Source organism: Papaver somniferum, chromosome 1 (genome assembly GCF_003573695.1).
Source record: "Papaver somniferum cultivar HN1 chromosome 1, ASM357369v1, whole genome shotgun sequence".
NCBI lineage: Eukaryota > Viridiplantae > Streptophyta > Magnoliopsida > Ranunculales > Papaveraceae > Papaver > Papaver somniferum.
The window spans coordinates 228,056,578-228,077,918 of NC_039358.1; the positions used below are offsets into that span (position 1 = coordinate 228,056,578).

The 21,341-nt window shown below is 37.1% G+C and overlaps 4 protein-coding genes across 4 annotated transcripts; all 4 read right to left on the bottom strand.

Moving 5' to 3' along the window:
• Nucleotides 1-9,894: 9,894 nt before the first annotated feature.
• Nucleotides 9,895-10,487, bottom strand: LOC113337958. Its single transcript, XM_026583492.1, has one exon. It carries the CDS (start codon nt 10,360-10,362, stop codon nt 10,078-10,080), a length of 285 nt encoding a protein of 94 aa, XP_026439277.1. The 5' UTR covers nt 10,363-10,487; the 3' UTR covers nt 9,895-10,077.
• A 1,002-nt stretch (nt 10,488-11,489) lies between these two features.
• On the bottom strand, nt 11,490-12,092 carry LOC113337967. Its single transcript, XM_026583499.1, has one exon. It carries the CDS (start codon nt 11,906-11,908, stop codon nt 11,618-11,620), a length of 291 nt encoding a protein of 96 aa, XP_026439284.1. The 5' UTR covers nt 11,909-12,092; the 3' UTR covers nt 11,490-11,617.
• Nucleotides 12,093-13,230: 1,138 nt separating this feature from the next.
• LOC113271417 lies at nt 13,231-14,336 on the bottom strand. The gene is made up of 3 exons (XM_026521274.1): nt 14,005-14,336; nt 13,488-13,923; nt 13,231-13,332 (listed from the first exon to the last, which is right to left on the bottom strand). The coding sequence occupies exons 1-3, from the start codon at nt 14,334-14,336 to the stop codon at nt 13,231-13,233; spliced, it is 870 nt and encodes a 289-aa protein (XP_026377059.1).
• A 2,362-nt stretch (nt 14,337-16,698) lies between these two features.
• On the bottom strand, nt 16,699-17,361 carry LOC113271424. Its single transcript, XM_026521286.1, has one exon. It carries the CDS (start codon nt 17,359-17,361, stop codon nt 16,699-16,701), a length of 663 nt encoding a protein of 220 aa, XP_026377071.1.
• Between the last annotated feature and the right edge of the window lie 3,980 nt (nt 17,362-21,341).

Sequence of the window (21,341 nt, forward strand, 5' to 3'; positions counted from 1 at the left end):
TTATTAAGTTGATGGAAGAAAAATATCTGAAATATTGGGAGGCTATTCCACCTCTATTTATCTTGGCGTTTGTTATGGATCCAAGGAAGAAAATTATTGGAACAGTTATACTCATAGAAGGAATTGCTAATGCCTTTGATAGAGAACCTCTTGATAGTTTTGCATCTGTGCATCAAATGCTTTTGAAACTGTTTAATCATTATTCCAGTACTCATGGTAGTAATGTGCAAACTACTGTGGCCCAATCTCAATCCGATTTTTGTGAACTAGATCCATCAGAAAGATTGTTATCAACTTGTTCTACCACTGTTTCAAGTGGCACATCTAATACCAATTCAATTTCTGAACTTGTTAGGTATTTAGAGTTGGATGTCACTGTTTTCCTTGGAAGTAAGGAATTGGGGAGTAATTTTGATATTTTGCAATTTTGGAATACTCATGGGAATAGTTTTCTAATTTTGCAGATTATGACTCGTGATTTACTGACTCCGCCTGCATCAACAGTGACTTCAGAGTCTTGTTTTAGTTTGAGTAGGAGAATTTTGAGCAAAAAAAGGAGCCGACTTGCCCATGATATTTTGGATGCTCTAGTGTGCTCAAAGGATTGGAATGACGCTCGGAAGAGAAGACAAGAGTTTAATGATGAATATGAGGAAGTCTTCTCAAGGTTCGATGGTTAAACTGTCACTGGAAGGTATGTAAACATAGTATCCTCTTGTTTTATTTTAGTTCTTGCAACTGTTACCCCTTTTTAAGATACACTAGCTTAAAGCAACAAACACTTTGTAGAGTACTGGAATTGGGCAAATGTGAACAATTCTTTCCATCAACATTATAAATCATTGTTCACTTTATTTTGTGATTAAATTCATTCTAAATGTTCATTCACAGGTGATTCCACTTTTTTGACATGGATCTCGCAGAGCCATGGAAGCTTACAAATACTTTTTGTGCTGCTGATTAGCTATGCTTGGAATGTGCAGTTATGTAAAGCTATATTTTGGATGCAGTTAGTTTGTAAAGCTATATTTTGGATGTACATTTATCAGATGTTTTCTCTTACCCCACAACTACAAGGTTTTGTTCAGTCTGGTGAAATGCATATTTTGGATGTATAGAGCTTGTTCTCTGCTGAATATTTGCTTGTTTTTTTTTTTTTTTTTTTTCCTGTTTAGTTAATGGGGTATACCCCATTTCCTTTTTAACTTGTAAGCTGGACTGGTGGTTCACCAATCAGACTTGTGGATTGCCTATGTTTTTTATCTTAATATATATAATCTTTTTAGTATATTACGTATAGCACGTGTGCCGACACAGCACAGCACGGCACAACACGTGAATAAATGGGCTGTACCCGTGGGCTGTGTTGTGCCGAGCTTTTGACTAATAAAGCACAGCCCAGCACATCACGTTTAAATTATTGGCACAGCCCAGCACAACACGTAGCACGCCAAGCACGTGACTTTGTGGGCTGGGTTGTGCCGGGCAGGCACGTTTTACACCTCTAGTTGTAGGTTTTCCTGCAACTACATATGATGAAGCACAGCCCAGCACATCACGTTTAAATTATTGGCACAGCCCAGCACAGCACGTATCACGCCAAGCACGTAAATTTAGATCCAGTTATTTTGTCTAAAGATTGATAAATTGCATTGTGCACTAGGAAACCTACATATGGCCAGACCGTAATGCCATAACAGAGACCACAAGTATACATACAAGACTAAGCAGAAACCAGAATTTAAATGGAGAAATTTGTGACAAAACTTTCATTGATATACATACACAAGCACCAATTAACACACAAAATAAGAATTCAATTTGGTCCCCAGCAGCTCAAATACATAACGTCCAAAAGTATGTCATGATCTCTCTGCTGCTTCATTATAATTTGGTCCGGAATAACAGAAGAAGCTGGCATAGAAGAAGAAGAAGAAGTTGCTTGAGAAATAGATGATTTGACTCTATTCTTAGCATATTGATGGATGGATCTTAAAGTATAATTCCATCTGCACAATCCAGCTTGATCTTTCAATGCTTCAACAACACCAACACTAACAGCAACCATCCATGCTTTTCTTGTCGAACTCATTGATTAATTCTAAGTAGCAGTAGTAAGTTGTAAAAGTGATTTTCGAGAAAGTAGTTAATACACTAGTTCAGTTTTGAATGAAGAACTGATGTCGACTACAAGTAATTCTTATATAGATGGATGAGGTTAGACAATCAATAATTTATTGAATTATGAAGTAACTGATGATGTAACCAAAACCATGGATTGGGAGTAACTGCTATTAGTTTTATTTTTGGTGGTCGGCTGGTTTCGTTTATTTCTGTGGGGGAACGAAAATAAACAAAGGATTTGTCTGTGTATATTTGGACAATGAACTGTTAGACGCGTTGATGATGTAGGAGTGGAATATCGCAAAATAATAAGTATGCGATAAGGATTATCTGATGTAAGCGAGGACTATCGCACATGGCAAAGTTGAAGTGACGTATTGGATAATGTCAGCACAAGTCACGAGTAAAGTGTGATGTTGTAACGAAGTATAAGCTGTGTGAGAATGAGTGAGTGTAAATGAGCGAATAGATCGCACAATGATTCCGAAAATAGTGGATCTCTTAGCTGTCATCCATTATGAGGAATCACTATATAAAGGAAAGAGGTCATCACGTAGGAGAGAGATCTTTTAGTGTGTGTGAGACAAGAAACTAGAGAGAGAAAGTTTATTTGGAGTCATTGTTATCCATTGTATTCAATTATAATCCTTGAAATTAATAAAGAATTCATTATGATTACTTGAGTGATTGTTTTAGATACATTGGGGGGTGGTTGTAGGTATGGGTGTAAATTGGGCCGGGCTAGCACGTTTACGACACAGCACAACACGTTTATATTTGAGCACACACGCAACACACGTGACCGGCACAGCACGGCACAAGACGTTTGTTTAATGTGCTGTGCTGTGCCCGACAAATAGGCACATCAGCACGACACACACACACGGCACAGCACAACACGGTTAAAAGCACAACACAACACGGTTAAAAGCACAACACAGCACGACACAACACGGGTAAAACCACAGCACGTGTAAAGCACGCGAAAAGCCGTGAAGCACGACCTACTAGTCAAACCCCTTATTATTTAACGGTCCATTACCTATAAGTCTATAACCAAACCACGTGCATAGCTAGAAGTACTAACACGTAGCTAGTTTCAATACTCCCGTTATCATGCCGTTACCTAGACACGACCTATGTTTGACTAGATTATAAGCGAAAAGAAAATTTTGAGTTCTCATTTCTCTTCTCGCAAACCCTTGGGAAGAAAAAAAACCAGACAACCGCCACAGCCGCTGGTAAATCTTCATAACAAAACCCCTAATGTCTTTATCTTTACTCTCTGATAGCACTCTTTCTCTCTATTTCATTCCGTCTAATTAATCTGTTTATATTTTTGACAAGATTGGTTTCGGTGGATTTTTTCAGCAATTTGAAGCTCAAGGTACGTTTTGTTTTTCTTAAGTTAGTCTTTTGAGTTCTGGTTTGGTAATTTACTCAATCGGACTTGTATGTTTAGATCTGTGATTTTCAAGAGGTTTCATGCATTTTCTGGTGATGAAGTGTTTGTGATTTTTAATTTTAGAATACGAACATGAAGTGTTTGCTAAAATGTTTGATTTACATTTTTGTTTTTGTTTTAATCGATCTGTGTTGGGTTCCTACTTGTTAATTCTGGTTTTTATTTGCAATTCATATTTTACCAAATGCTTCATTTAACCTTTATGGTGTTCCATCTAAACATATTATGTTTATGTTGGCCTTCCAGATATGGGGTTCTTCAAAAAAGATGAAGCCTTCAATGCAGATTAATCAATTCCTATTATTATGTTCATGTTTAGGTTACTGATCTAAACTTATATATAATATATTTTATTTTCCTAACATATTACCCGTTAGGTTATTGATCTGCATGTGCTTGGTTTAACACCATTTATTTTTGACATTTTCAGGTGTACTTGGTGAAGAAAGCTATTAAATCAAGTCCCACAGATTGAAATCTTGCTTATCGCTTTAGTTTGACTCCCTTTTATTTTAAATTTACTGTTTTCTCTCCAATTTATATTAGGTTTGTTATAAGCTATGGAATCTGGTGCTGGGGAATCTACTAACCGACTACTAACGTTGGTATAGATTGTGATATGCTTGAGGCCAACGGGAAGTCCCTGCTGGTCAGGAGAATGCACCTTCCCTCCTTCCTAAAACAAGAAAAGAACCTCCGAAGTTTGGGCTCATTTTGAAACTAAAGAGGTTATGTTTAAGGGAAACTTGGTATTAAGGGATGTATGCAAACACTGTATGACTGACTACAAAACTAGTAATGAACCTGGGATTAATAGCGGGACTGGTCACTTAACTAGACATTTAGCAAGTGTTTGCCCTTACACTTAGATGAAAATGATCCTAAGCAAGCTAAAATCACATTAGGTAGTGCAAGGGTAGGTAATTTTACTTATAGTCAGAGTAGAATGAGAGAAGGATTAGCTGATTTCATTGTAAATTCCGAGAAACTCTTAGCTCTAGCTGAAGATGAGGATTTTGAGGAGTTTTATTAAACTTTATCTTCAACCTGCTTATAAAAAAGTTAGTAGAAATACATCAGAACTGATATTGTGAAGAAATTTGATGGAAGGAAAAACCTTTTGATTGCTGAATTTGCTTCACATGCTACTGGTATATCTTTTTACTTGCGTTGATGTGGACAGGATGTAATGGATCTCCTATATTTGTGTTACATCTCATTATATTGATGCTAAATCTTGGATGCTAATCAAAAAGGTAATTGCTTTTTTCGTACTATTCCTTATCCTCATACGGTCGCCATATTCATGAAGTTATCTTAAATATTTTGAAAGAGTATGGTGTTGAAAGTAAATTTTTCAGTTTGGTTTGGATAATGCGGCTGGCGAATGTTAGTGCTATTGACTGTTTTCAGCGTTCTGTTGTCCTCCATATCCTGATTTTGCGAAATTGTTTTAATGTTAGATGTGCATGTCATATTCATTCATTTGATAGTTTATGATGCTATTAAGGTGATTGACGAAACTGATAACTTGGACTTTATTAGAAAAATTGAAGTGCAATCCTTTACATTACTCATGCTCCTTCTAGGTTACAAGAATTTAAGAAGTCTTGCCAAAATTTTGCTCTTAAACCTAGATCATTTGGATTAGATGTGCATAATAGATGGAACTCTACTTACATGATGTTGAAAGCAATTGAAGGTTATGAAACCGTAATATTGGATGCCCTTATTGATTCTGACTATGAACTGGACATGATTGACTTTGACAATTGTAAGGTGTTTACCAAGTTTTTAGGTGTATTTTATACAGCTACTAAGAAGTTATCTGGAGTTTACTATTCCACCACTTGCATTGCTTTGAATCAATTGTATAACATTGCAGTATCATTTAAACAATGTAGGGATAATAGGCTTTATGGCAGAGTTATTAAGTTGATGGAAGAAAAATATCTGAAATATTGGGAGGCTATTCCACCTCTATTTATCTTGGCGTCTGTTATGGATCCAAGGAAGAAAATTATTGGAACAGTTATACTCATAGAAGGAATTGCTAATGCCTTTGATAGAGAACCTCTTGATAGTTTTGCATCTGTGCATCAAATGCTTTTGAAACTGTTTAATCATTATTCCAGTACTCATGGTAGTTGTGCAAACTACTGTGGCCCAATCTCAATCCGATTTTGGTGAACTAGATCCATCAGAAAGATTGTTATCAACTTGTTCTACCACTGTTTCAAGTGGCACATCTAATACCAATTCAATTTCTGAACTTGTTAGGTATTTAGAGTTGGATGTCACTGTTTTCCTTGGAAGTAAGGAATTGGGGAGTAATTTTGATATTTTGCAATTTTGGAATACTCATGGAAATAGTTTTCCAATTTTGCAGATTATGGCTCGTGATTTACTGACTCCGCCTGCATCAACAGTGGCTTCGGAGTCTTGTTTTAGTTTGAGTGGGAATTTTGAGCAAAAAAAGGAGCCGACTTGCCCCTGATATTTTGGATGCTCTAGTGTGCTCAAAGGATTGGAATGACGCTCGGAAGAGAAGACAAGTTTAATGATGAATATGAGGAAGTCTTCTCAAGGTTCGATGGTTAAATTGTCACTGGAAGGTATGTAAACATAGTATCCTCTTGTTTTTTTTAGTTCTTGCAACTGTTACCCCTTTTTAAGATACACTAGCTTAAAGCAACAAACACTTTGTAGAGTACTGGAATTGGGCAAATGTGAACAATTCTTTCCATCAACATTATAAATCATTGTTCACTTTATTTTGTGATTAAATTCATTCTAAATGTTCCTTCACAGGTGATTCCACTTTTTTGACATGGATCTCGCAGAGCCATGAAAGCTTACAAATACTTTTTGTGCTGCTGATTAGCTATGCTTGGAATGTGCAGTTATGTAAAGCTATATTTTGGATGCAGTTAGTTTGTAAAGCTATATTTTGGATGTACATTTATCAGATGTTTTCTCTTACCCCACAACTACAAGGTTTTGTTCAGTCTGGTGAAATGCATATTTTGGATGTATAGAGCTTGTTCTCTGCTGAATATTTGCTCTGTTTTTTTTTTCTTTTTTTTTTCCTGTTTAGTTAATGGGGTATACCCCATTTCCTTTTTAACTTGTAAGCTGGACTGGTGGTTCACCAATCAGACTTGTGGGTTGCCTATGTTTTTTATCTTAATATATATAATCTTTTTATATTACGTATAGCACGTGTGCCGACACAGCACAGCACGGCACAACACGTGAATAAATGGGCTGTGCCCGTGGGCTGTGTTGTGCCGAGCTTTTGACTAATAAAGCACAGCCCAGCACATCACGTTTAAATTGTTGGCACAGCCCAGCACAACACGTAGCACGCCAAGCACGTGACTTTGTGGGCTGGGTTGTGCCGGGCAGGCACGTTTTACACCTCTAGTTGTAGGTTTTCCTGCAACTACATATGATGAAGCACAGCCCAGCACATCACGTTTAAATTATTGGCACAGCCCAGCACAGCACGTAGCACGCCAAGCACGTAAATTTAGATCCATTTATTTTGTCTAAAGATTGATAAATTGCATTGTGCACTAGGAAACCTACATATGGCCAGACCGTAATGCCATAACAGAGACCACAAGTATACATACAAGACTAAGCAGAAACCAGAATTTAAATGGAGAAATTTGTGACAAAACTTTCATTGATATACATACACAAGCACCAATTAACACACAAAATAAGAATTCAATTTGGTCCCCAGCAGCTCAAATACATAACGTCCAAAAGTATGTCATGATCTCTCTGCTGCTTCATTATAATTTGGTCCGGAATAACAGAAGAAGCTGGCATAGAAGAAGAAGAAGAAGTTACTTGAGAAATAGATGATTTGACTCTATTCTTAGCATATTGATGGATGGATCTTAAAGTATAATTCCATCTGCACAATCCAGCTTGATCTTTCAATGCTTCAACAACACCAACACTAACAGCAACCATCCATGCTTTTCTTGTCGAACTCATTGATTAATTCTAAGTAGCAGTAGTAAGTTGTAAAAGTGATTTTCGAGAAAGTAGTTAATACACTAGTTCAGTTTTGAATGAAGAACTTGATGTCGACTACAAGTAATTCTTATATAAATGGATGAGGTTAGACAATCAATAATTTATTGAATTATGAAGTAACTGATGATGTAACCAAAACCATGGATTGGAGATACTGCTATTAGTTTTATTTTTGGTGGTCGGCTGGTTTCGTTTATTTCTGTGGGGGAACGAAAATAAACAAAGGATTTGTCTGTGTATATTTGGACAATGAACTGTTAGACGCATTGATGATGTAGGAGTGGAATATCGCAAAATAATAAGTATGCGAAGTAAGGATTATCTGATGTAAGCGAGGACTATCGCACATGGCAAAGTTGAAGTGACGTATTGGATAATGTCAGCAAAGTCACGAGTAAAGTGTGATGTTGTATACGAAGTATAAGCTGTGCGAGAATGAGTGAGTGTAAATGAGCGAATAGATCGCACAATGATTTCGAAAATAGTGGATCTCTTAGCTGTCATCCATTATGAGGAATCACTATATAAAGGAAAGAGGTCATCACGTAGGAGAGAGATCTTTTAGTGTGTGTGAGACAAGAAACTAGGAGAGAGAAAGTTTATTTGGAGTCATTGTTATCCATTGTATTCAATTATAATCCTTGAAAATTAATAAAGAATTCATTATGATTACTTGAGTGATTGTTTTAGATACATTGGGGGTGTGGTTGTAGGTATGGGTGTAAATTGGGCCGGGCTAGCACGTTTACGACACAATATCCTCTTGTTTTATTTTAGTTCTTGCAACTGTTACCCCTTTTTAAGATACACTAGCTTAAAGCAACAAACACTTTGTAGAGTACTGGAATTGGGCCAATGTGAACAATTCTTTCCATCAACATTATAAATCATTGTTCACTTTATTTTGTGATTAAATTCATTCTAAATGTTCATTCACAGGTGATTCCACTTTTTTGACATGGATCTCGCAGAGCCATGGAAGCTTACAAATACTTTTTGTGCTGCTGATTAGCTATGCTTGGAATGTGCAGTTATGTAAAGCTATATTTTGGATGCAGTTAGTTTGTAAAGCTATATTTTGGATGTACATTTATCAGATGTTTTCTCTTACCCCACAACTACAAGGTTTTGTTCAGTCTGGTGAAATTGCATATTTTGGAGGTATAGAGCTTGTTCTCTGCTGAATATTTGCTTTGTTTTTTTTTTTTTTTTTTTTTTCCTGTTTAGTTAATGGGGTATACCCCATTTCCTTTTTAACTTGTAAGCTGGACTGGTGGTTCACCAATCAGACTTGTGGATTGCCTATGTTTTTTATCTTAATATATATAATCTTTTTAGTATATTACGTATAGCACGTGTGCCGACACAGCACAACACGGCACAACACGTGAATAAATGGGCTGTGCCCGTGGGCTGTGTTGTGCCGAGCTTTTGACTAATAAAGCACAGCCCAGCACATCACGTTTAAATTATTGGCACAGCCCAGCACAGCACGTAACACGCCAAGCACGTGACTTTGTGGGCTGGGTTGTGCCGGGCAGGCACGTTTTACACCTCTAGTTGTAGGTTTTCCTGCAACTACATATGATGAAGCTTCCTATTTAATTCTCGTCTCCCCTCGTGCACTCCTATCTTAATAGTATCCCAGTACCATGGTCCGTGGACACTGCTTGTAACGTACAAAGGTCATATACATGATGGCCATTGTAGATGGTAAAAACGAGCATTTTTCACGCATGGGATAAAATCAAACCATTGCAACTGGTCTGGAATATCACACAGTCTAAGTGACACAACCTTGTTAAACCTTTTTTCGTCAGAATTTGTACTCTCTCAACGAGTTAAATTGTCAATTTCAAACCTCTTGGTAGTTTGCATATTCAAAATTTTGGAGATTAGGCATCACCTAGACTTTTGGCCTGGACCCATCCATTGCAACGAGGATACCACACGGTTAAATGATTTGCAGCGTGTTAGTGCCTAGGTAGTCGCTCTTGCATTTATTCGTACAGATGTTTGATGTCATTGTGCTAAATTAAGAAGAAAACTGTTACTCATACAAATGAAGAACAGAAAGAACCTCGAAGAATTTTACTATTCCACCCTACTATTTCTGCTGTATCATCAATGACATATGAAGAGAGTCCAACATTCAAACAAACAAAAATCACATTAATCTCTAGTGATTATAATCTAGAGAGTGATTTTTGTAAATTTTGTTGTTGTTTCGATGCACTAGAAATGCCAAAATGTAGCCAAGCTGTAATGCCATAACAGAGGGTATCTGTTTTGGATGTGTACTTGGGGATAACTCATTGCCAAGATACAAATGTACAGAAACCAGAATAAAAATGGGAAGTATATACAAATACAAGCACCAACTAACTCACATAAGATCCATTTGATCTTGGTTACAATTGGTGGAAAATTAGAAACTAATTGGGTCCCCAACAGCTCAAATACATAACTGTTCTAAGTGATTCATCAGATTGCTTCATCCCTTGTTGCTTCATCATCATAATCTGATCTGGTATAACTGATGAAGCTGGAATCGAGGAAGAAGAAGTTGCTTGAGAAATAGATGATTTCACTCTGTTCTTGGTGTACTGATGAATTGATCTCAGAGCATAATTCCATCTACACATTCCAGCTTGATCTTTTAATGCTTCGACAACACCAACACTAACAGCAACCATCCACGCTTTCCTTGTTGAGCTCATGATTAATCCCCGAGTTTGAAGTAGTAGTAGCAATAGATTGTAAAAGTGATTTGTGAGAAATTAAGTTAATACTCAGTGTTTGAATGAATAACTGAGTGCGCAAGTTTCTTTTATAGATGGGATGGGGCCAAGAAACTACTAAACCAAAACCATGGGGATATTGCTAGTAGTTTTACTTTGCTGGTTGGCTGGTTTTGTTTAGACACGTTAATGATGATGAAGCTTCCTTTAAAGTTATTTAATTGCCGTTTCCTCTCTCAGTAGTCAGTACCGTGGACTACTGACTAAGACGTGAACAGTATCATTTTACTGTGTTCACAATAGTATTTTGGACTGGAAAAAAAGAAAGAAGAGCAAAAACACCCCCTTCAAGAATTTCTATTCCACCCCACCATTTTTTGCTGATATCATCAATGACGTATGCAAAGAGTCAACATTGATACAAACAAAAATCTACCCAAAAATCTACACATTCGAGCTTGATCTTTCAGTGCTTCAACAACACCAACACTAGCAGCAACCATCCAGGCTTTGCTTGTCGAACCCATATTCAAAGATTGATTCTAAGTAGTAGTCGCAGTTTGCACGGTTGGGGGCCGACAGATGTGCACTGTACAGTCTCCGGCAAGTATTGTGCATTACCTAAAGAAACTAGCAACATAATCACTTTTCATTACAATGAATGAGTTTTTGTTTGAATTCTTTAGATAGTGCACAACATCTCAAAACACTACCTTTCTGCGGTCTACCGGCAGTGAAACGACCAGGTTTAAGTCCAATCGCATACGCACCTAAAGTAAACAAACTCACGACTCATGGCAATGGCATAGTCATTTAATTTGTACTGGTTAAGACCAGAAGAAATCATCGCATTCCACCTCTTTTTAAGTTTATTTTCAGGCATTTGATCAAACATTCCAATTAAGGGCCAACTCAAAATTATCAAAATTCACTGATTAATATTCTTGATAATAGAGGGTGGTGGTTCGGTGACGGTGATTGTAGATTTTGCCGTTGTTTTCATGCACTGGAAATGCCAAAACTTAGCCCTTATGCCCTAACAGAGGGTGTCTCTGTTTTGGATGTATCTTTAGGAATCACTCAACTATCCGGACAAAAACCATAATTAGAATAAGAAATTTAGAAAATTTGTGATAACAATTTCATTTATATATACAACCGCTAATTAACACAAATAACTAAGATAAGATCCATTTGATCTTCTTAGCTAGAGTTTGTGGTTTAAGAGATCATTTTAATTGGGACCCCAACAACTCAAATACATAACTTTTCTAAGTGATTCTTCCGATTGCTTCATTTCATGATCTCTTTGCCGATTCATCATCATGATCTGGTCTGGAATTACAGAAGAAGCGGGAACTGAAGAACAAGTTGCTTGAGATATAGATGATTTCACTCTGGTTTTAGTGTACTGATGGATGGATCTGAGAGCATAATTCCATCGGCACATTCCGGCTTGATCTTTCAATGCTTCAACAACACCGACACTAACAGCAACCATCCAGGCTTTGCTTGCTGAACTCATCTTGACTGATTAATTTAAGTAGTATGTAAAAGTGATTAGTGAGGAAGTAAGTATAATATTTCAGTTTTGAACGAAGAACTTGATACGGAGTCTATGGACTACAAGTTTCTTATATAAATGCCCACTTGAGACTACGAGTCGTTTCATTCATGTAAACTTATGGGATACTGCAAGTGGTTTTCAGTTTGCTAGTTTTCTTAAATTTCTGTGGGAGCAAGAAAAGAGATAAGTTGTTTGTCTTTGGATTGGACGTGTACATTGATCTGTTGGACACGATGATGTCTATTCAGTACAGTCACAAGAACCCAAAACCGTAGGCACGGACGAGGATTTTTTTAATCAACAAGCGTAGCGCTTTTTTTTTCATTCCTTTTTCAAGGTAGAATCGGGTTTTCTGCTAGAAACTGAAAATGATAATAATCTCATAGATACACTGAGGCTTTAAATGAGTCGTTTTTGGGTGAAGCCACTAAAAACCTCATGGGTCTAACCAAAGTTTGAAGGGCATGGGTCGTACCATACAACAACTTTTCTTTCTCACCAATTTAAGACGGCTGTACCGCCGGGGTTATCGTCGAAGTAGGAAAGATTGTAATAGTAAATCTTGAAGTAGCGAAGTAAAGGTAAAGTAAAGGTAGAGTCACGTGAATTGTGTGAATATTAGCGAAGTAAATGGTGAGCTGTATTCAGCTATCTCAAACAACTACATAAGGAGCATCAAGATAATGTAAAAGGAGTTGAGTAATTTGTATCCAGAGAGAGTTATATTGTGAGAGTTATTTTTGAGAGGTTGTAATTAGGGTTTGATTGTAAACTTAGAATAAGATCTTACTTCAATAAAATTAAACATTCTTTCTATTTTCAGTAATATGTCTTGATTCATTATCTAGTTAGTTCATTCGGGTTTGTTGTAGGATTTCCTGCAGTTACATCGAGAGCATAATTCCATCTACAGATTCCAGCTTGATCTTTCAATGCTTCAATAACACCAACACTAACAACAACCATCTGCCAATCATCAAGTGGTCTGGTGGTTGGCATGCTCCCTAGTCCCTCTCACTGCGAAGGTAGGGGTTCGTACCCTGTAATTGAAAGAGTTTGGATGTAGTTTAGGGATCACTAGTCTAGGGCATAAAAAAAAAATCCAATCTTTGCTTGTCGACCTCATCTTCACTAACTGATTCTAAGCAGTATGTAGTATCTTGTAAAAGTGATGATTTGTGAGTAAGGGAGTAATATTTCAGTGTTGGGTGAAGAACTTGATATGGAGTACAAGTTTCTTAATTTTCTTTTTTTTGTAAGTTAAAATGCATTCCAACAGACTAACTTGGGGAGTTAGTAACCCTTACATCAATAATAGTAGAGCCATCTAATGTTGAGCAAAGGGGCTCAACTCTAACATTAGATTTATCTACTTCTAAGGCCTGCACAATACAAGACGGAGGGACATTCCTCCAGTCGACAAAATTACAATAATGTTTAGCCTCTTTAGCCAGTATATCGACAACATTGTTTGCTAGTCTAGGAACATAAAAAAAAAACCCAAAAAGTTTTGACAGAGATTGAATTCTCTTTTTACTTCATCTATTATCTTCTGATTTTTCCAAGTGATTTGAGAAGGTTTCCCATTCAGATAGTCGAAGAGGTTCTTGCAGTCACCTTCAACACTGAAATTTGTTATTCCTTCCTCCACTGCCCATGCTGCTGCATGTAAGAGGCCTAAAACTTCTGCTTCTTCTGGGGATGTGGCTGAGATGGATCCTGCTCTTCCCTGGCCGAAGTTCCCTGCATCATTTCTGAGAATTAAAGCAAAGCCTGCTGGTTCATTTACTGAAGTCCAGGCTGCATCTAGGTTAAGCTTTTTTTGAGCATGTCTAGGAGCTATCCATCTAGGTTTTTCCTTAAATCTAATAGAAGTATCTTTTGTCTGATAAGAATCTTTGTACCAGAAACTCAAATGTCTTTGTATTTCTAATGCTAGTTGAGAATAAGTTTGCTCTGTCTTTTCAAAGGACCTGTTACATCTTTCTTTCTATATGAACCAGAATTTTGTCAAAATGATTTCTAGAGGAACAATTTGATTGTCATTTCCTAACCAATTTTTGCAAATGTCTAAGAACTTTTTGGAGTTATCAAAGTTTATGTCTAATGGGGAAGACTCAGATGCCCAAACAGATATGGAATAAGGACAGTGAAATAAGAGATGTTCTGTGGTTTCATTTTCAATACAACCAAAAGTGCAGTTAGGAGAGACATCCTGCATGAATCTAGATAATTTAAGATTAGTAGAAACTGCATTTTGTAAGCACTTCCAAATAAAGTTTTTAATTCTTTGAGAGGTATTTAAGTTCCACGGACCTTTCCAAAATGTGTCAGATTGTCCTAAATCATAGTGATTCACAGTTCTTTCATTTAGCTTGTTATACATGGATTTAACTGTGAATTTTCCTGAGTTAGTAAGGAGCCATCTGAGGGTATCTGACTTGGCATTTAAGTTTTTATCTAAGGTAATTCTAATGTTACAAATCTGACTAGAAATATGACTGGGAAATACATCCTGAATTAAGAAGGAGTTCCACTTTTTTGAGATAAGTTCAATAAGATCTTTCACTAGGGTTAAAAAGGAGTTAGCCGGAGTTTTGAAATTACTGAGGTTCTCTTTCAATTAAGGGATCCAATTATCCTCCCAAATATTAATCTTAGTACCATCTCCCACTTCCCAGATAGAGTTTTGTTCCAAATCCAAGAACTATTGGTTGGGATTTTGGCTTTAAAGGATGAAGATTTCCTGAAGTATCTAGGTTTAAGCTGAGACACCCATAGAGCTTCAGGCTCATTTAAGAGTCTTTGCGGGCATTTCTGAAACCTAGCCCCCCTTTACTCAGAGGTTTACAAAGACACGAATAAGATATAGGGTAATAACCTTTGTAGTTTGTTTCTTCGCCCCACCAGAAATCTCTTTGAAGAGCATCCATTTTCGTAGTTATTTTCTTAGGAAGAATGAAACAACTCATTTGATAGCTAGCCATACTTGTTAAAATAACTTTATTTAGAACCATTTTACTAGCTTGTGCTAAGGTTTTCCCTATCCAATCTTGAACTTTTTGCTCCATCTTCTCTATTATGCCTTCAAAAAGTTTAATTTTAGCCTTATCTATGAAGAGAGGAGTTCCTAAGTAAGAGTCTTTTAAGTCAATCTTCTTGATTTTAAGAAGTTTGCTTATCATACTTTGATGTTTAGGTTGAACTTGTTTACTAAAGAATATTCCTGTTTTTTCAAAGTTAATTACGTGCCCTGATGCTTTACTAAAAATGTCAATAAGTTGCAAGATATTATGACATTCCTTAAGATCATCCCTAATGAAAAGAAGGCAATCATCAGCAAAAAAAAGATGAGAAATTGGGCTATTCTTAGGTGTTATCTTGATGCCATTTATTAATTTCTCTTCTTCACCAGATAAAAGTAATCTAGAAAAGATTCCCTTGCAGACAATAAAAGTTATGGGGATAACAGGTGCCCTTGTCTAAGACCTCTAGTTGGTTTAAAGAAGTTCCCTGGACTACCATTAAGTAAGACAACAATAGAAGATGTGGAAATACATTGATGGATTAAGTTGCAAAATTTGTTGTCAAATCCAAAAACCTTCATGGCTGAAAGTAAAAAATCCCACTTTACTCTATCAAAAGCCTTGGACATGTCTATTTTTATACCTAAAACAACATGTTTCGCTTTTTTCTTCTTGAAAGAATGAATAAGCTCTTGGGCTATAACTATATTGTCAGAGATTTGCCTTTTAGAAAGAAATGCAACTTGGAATGGAGAAATAAAAGGGTTTAGAAAGGGTTTCATTCTGTTAGCTAGATTTTTAGCTATAATCTTGTAAATGGTGTTATAAAGCCCTATTGGTCTAAAATTACTAGGATCTTTAGGGTGCCTATTTTTGGGAATAAGGAAAAGAAAAGTTTTGTTAAGTTCTGGGTGGAGTTCTCCAGTTTTGAAAAACAGTTGAATTGGAACAGTGACTTGATCTCCCACGGTTTCCCAATTCATTTCAAAGAAGCTAGCAGGAAAGCCATCAAGTTTCTTAAATAGATGGCCCCAAAAAGACTTTGTAGTCTTCTTAAATATGGAGCACAAACCCATGGGATACTGCTGGAAGTTTTGTTTTTCCGGTAGGCTGGTTTATTTATGCCTATGGGGAGCGAAAATAAGATAAAAAGTTGTGTTTGTACGTGTACACTGTAGAATGGTGAGTTAGAGACGTTGGTCTATGTTCAGTATACCGTTCTTGTTTTTTTCACGAACCCCAAAACCATAGGCATGGACTAGGTGTTTTTTTAATCAACTGGCGAAGTTTTCGCCCACCAATTCTGGTGTCCCCTGCGCTCCTTAATGTGGCGCGGTACACTTACTAGGGTGCCATGTGCAGTAAGAGTCTTATCTTTTTTGGACAGTATTTGTACTGTACCGGTACGATTAATGGAGAAGAATAACGGAATTTGAACGAAAAAGATGAACGAAATCAAAAAAACTCTATCGTAGTAACCTCACAATAACTTCATTATCAACATAACCCCAAATAGATATTGTTCTTACAATATAAATGCAACAGAAAAGGAATTTAACCCTAATCGGAATTAACAAATCCTAGGCCGTCACTTGTCGTGTATCCATTACTCAAACAATTAAGCTAACCGCACCCGGTGGATTATAACGGCAGACACCTAGTACTTGGCATGCCAATCAAAGGTACATGACAAATACCCTCCCCATTACCAAATCTTTGTCCTCAAGGATTAAATTTTGTAAAGTGGCCGCGAATATTCGCAGCATCCTCCCATGCGGCATCTTCAGCTGTAGCATTAGGCCAGTGAATCAGAAGTTGATGTACATGCACCCCATTTCTGACAATAGTTCTGGAAGCCAGTGCTGCTGGAGGAATTACTAGCACTTGACCTGCATTGTTAATGATTAGGAGTCTAGGTGCTGGTGTATGGTTGGTACCTATCTGCTTCTGGAGTTGAGATGCATGAAAAACAGAATGGATTCTAGCTTCTGCAAGTAACTGCAACTTATAAGACACAATGCCAATTCTATGTAAGATGGTGAATGGTCCATAGTATTTGGATGCAAGCTTCAAATTCCTTCTCAATGCCATAGAAGCTTGCCTGTAAGGATGTAGCTTTAAGTAGACTTTATCACCCACCTCAAAACTTCTTTCTACTCTGTTTTTTTCTGCATAGAATTTCATACTCTCCTGAGACTTGTGAAGTGAGTCTTTCAGTATGTCTAGGACAACATCTCTTTGATTCAAGTAGTCTTCAACAGCAACAACAAAAACAGTAGTGGTGGAAGGAAAAAACAGGTGAGGAGGATTATATCCATAGAGTGCAGTAAAAGGACTTACTTTCAAGCTTGAGTGGTAATTAGTGTTGTACCACCATTCAGACATAGGTAGCCATTGGTGTCATTTTTTTGGTTGATGTCCATACATGCATCTGAGGTAGCTTTCAAGGCAGGAATTGACTCTCTCAGTTTGGCCATCAGTCTGAGGGTGATAGGCAGCGCTGAGTTGTAGTTGTATACACATTTCCTTAAATAAATCTTGCCAAAAGTTGCTGGTGAAGACCTTGTCTCTGTCAGACACAATGGATGCATGCAGTCCATGTAGCTTGTAAATCTGATTGATGAATTCTTTAGCCAAAGAAGAAGCAGTATAGGGATGATGCAGTCCAATAAAATATGCATACTTTGTTAATCTGTCTACCACCACCAAGATAATAGATTTCCTTTCAATCATTGGCAGGCCTTCTACAAAGTCCATAGAGATGTGCTGCCAGGCATGATCAGGAATGGGCAAAGGTTGCAACAAGCCATCTGGAAAAGTATGTTCACTTTTATTTCTTTGGAAATATCACATGCAGACACATACATGAGAATCGCTTTCTTCATGGCAGGCCAAAAGAATGAGGCTTTGGATCTAATATAAGTGGCATGAATACCAGAATGCCCCCCAACTGTAGATGAGTGGATGAAGTCCAAAATTTTGGCCCTAATATTAGAACTGGAGGTAATATAAAGTCTTGATTTGTATCTTAGAACACCATCATGGTATGAATAATGTGGAAGTGTAGCAGGGGTAAGTGTAAGTTGTGCAATGAGTTCTTGTACCTTTCCATCACCAGAATAGCTGTCAATAATTTCCTTAGTCCAAGATGGTTAGGAAATAGAGATTATTGCCTGACAAGCACCAACATCATGAGGTCTTCTTGAAAGTGTATCAGCAACTGTTTTGTCAGAACCCTTTTTATATCTTATTTCATAATCAAAGCCTAGAAGTTTCATCAACCATTTTTGTTGTAAGACAGTAGAGATCTTTTGCTCCAATAAATACTTAATGCTTTGGTGGTCAGTCTGAATGATGAAATGGTTACCTTGCAAATAATGTCTCCACCTGGTGACAACTTGTACAATAGAGAGTAGTTCCTTTTCATAAGTAGATAAGGCAATAGATCTTGGCTCAAGAGGTTTGCTGTAGAAAGAAAGTGGTTTCCTTTTTGCATGAGAACATCACCAATTCCAGCATCACAAGCATCAGTTTCAAGCCCAAATTGTCTAGTGAAGTTTGACAGGGCTAGCACAAGGGTTGTAGACATGGCTTCCTTGAGTCTTTGAAAAGTTGTAGTATCTGCTGGAGATCAAGAAAGGCATTCTTCTTTAGCAGATCAGTGAGTGGCCTACTTATTAAGCCATAATCCTTCACAAATTTTCTGTAATAGCCCGTGAGGCCCAAAAATCCCCTGAGCTCTTTGAGTGTGTTAGGAAGTGGAAAATTGACCATGAAAGAGATCTTCTCAGGATCAGGTTTAACTCCCTCAACAGTAATTATATGTCCTAGATACTCAAGTTCAGTTTTCCCAAAGCAGTACTTAAAAAGTTTTGCAAAAATCTGGTGTTGTCTCAAGATATCCAAGGTGATTTTCAAGTGTAAAAGATCTTCTTCTAGGGTGGAACTGTAAATAAGGATGTCATCAAAAATACCAGTATAAACTTCCTTAAATGTTCCTTAAATACATCATTCACGAGGGCCTGGAAGGTAGCAGGTGCATGGTGAGGCCAAAAGGCATCACTTTGAATTCAAAGTGACCATGATGAGTTCTAAAAGATTTCTTATAGATGTCAGCAGAGGTGACCCTGATTTGACGATATCCAACCCTTAAATCAATCTTAGAAAAAAAAATATATTTCCTTGTAATTCATCAAGCAATTCATCTATAACTGGAATTGGAAATTTATCCTTGATTGTGATGCTATTAAGCCTTGTATAGTCTACACAGAACCTCCATGTATTGTCCTTCTTTTTTTTACCAGAAGTATATGAGCTGCAAAAGGACTATGATTGGTTTGAATAATGCCATATTGAAGCATATCCTGAACTAGTTGTTCCACCACTGATTTTTGAATGTAAGGACACCTATAAGTTCTCATGTTAACTGGTTAAGAATTTGGTTTGAGGGGAATTGAGTGGTCTAAGCTTCTCTGTGGAGGAAGTGTTTTGGGCTCAGAAAAAACATCAGGATATTGTTGTAGGAGTTTTGAAATAGGGAGGTGGAGGACTGGGTTGTGTGGTTGAGGTTGGAAAAAAATTTTCCGTTTGAGATTGCATAGTACTTTTGAAAATTAGCATCTGAGATTAAAAATTAGTTTGCATCCGACTGTCAAAATCATCTTTAGTCATCATAATACTGAGTTGAAGAGTAATATTATCTATTTGAGCCTATTGCCTTGCAGTTGTATCGGTCAATCCTTTACACGTTTAAGAAACCATGATGAATTTTTTTTCCGAGTGTGATAGGAAGAAACAACTCTGAATACCAGTTGTACTGTACCAGTACGATTGATGGAAAAGAATAACGAAATTTGAAAGGAAGAGACGAACGAAATAAAAAAAAACTATGCGTAGTAGCCTCACAATAACTTCATTATCAACATAACCCCAAAGAGATATTGTTCTTACAGTATAATTGCAACAGAAAAGAAATTTAACGCTAATCGGAATTAACAAATCCTAGGCAGCCGCTTGTCGCGTGTCCATTACTCAAACAATTAAGCTAACTACACCAAATGGATTATAAGGACAGAAACTTAGTACTTGGCATGTCAATCAAAGGTACGTACAGTATTATTGAATCGGCTGTTTGGTGAAATTTATTTTATACCGCTTGGTTAAAAGAGATTTTGAGCCCTCAACAATTTGGGGCTTTAGGCAGCCGCCTAGCTCACCTATTTTCTACCGGCCTAAGACGACCATGTATCCATCTGTATCCATTTCACAATAACACATATGACGGTTTAACGGAGCTGAGTGGATGATAGTACTAGTTTGGAAGGTTATTTTAACCGAAATTCATATTCATTCAGATAAACTTTATCTCATAGTTAGAAGAACTTAGAAGTTAAAGGATATTCACGTAAAGCATAGGAGATACTAGATAGCAAGAAAGCCAACAAAAACTACTACTATTTTATTTATCTTTTTTCAACGTCCCTTTTGGCTCATGTACGACACTCCAACGTCCGTAATTCCATTTATCATTAGTTTCTATTTGCTTTTCTTCACACCTTTTGTACCTACGTTTATTATTTTGCACGTTTAATTTCTTAATCTTCTTGCTTGTGAACTGGCCATCCGTAATTTACAATAGCAGGCAAACTTTCACCGGGTTTATAAGTACACCACCTTAGCCCAAGCCCACTGCCCGCCACATTTACCATTCAAGCACAATCGTTATCACCATATACAACCTCCCAATTGTCAACCCTCTCCAACCCAATTCACCCCTCCTCCTAGCATTTCATTTGGTAAAGACATATCTATTATCGCATGGAACTGTCAAGGTTTAAACCATCCACCAACAATTCAACACCTTAATGGACTTATATCAATGTACAAACCAACCATATTATTTATATCTGAAACTTTGGCCAATGACTTTCAAATGCTGCGCATTGCGCAGACTCTGCATTTTCCGAATCACTGCACAGTTCCTAAAATCGGCAGAAGGGGGGGCTTATATCTATTATGGAAAAATGAGGTCAATATCCAAGTCATCCTGAAGTCCCAAAGTTATATTCATATTCTTGTCACACCTACTGCTCCAGACCAACCTTGGTTTTGCACGGGTATATATGGCCCACCACATCCGGACCCAAGAAAAAACATGTGGGAAGATTTTCCAACAATTTTTCCTACCACTTCAACACCTTGGATACTACTTGGAGATTTCAACGAAGGTTTGGACCAATCGGAAAAAAAGGAGGCAGATCGGTTACGTATGCACAAACACAACCGTTTATCAATTTAATGGATCAGATGTGCTATATTGATCTAGGATTAGCGGAGACCCGTTCACCTGGACAAATAACCAACAA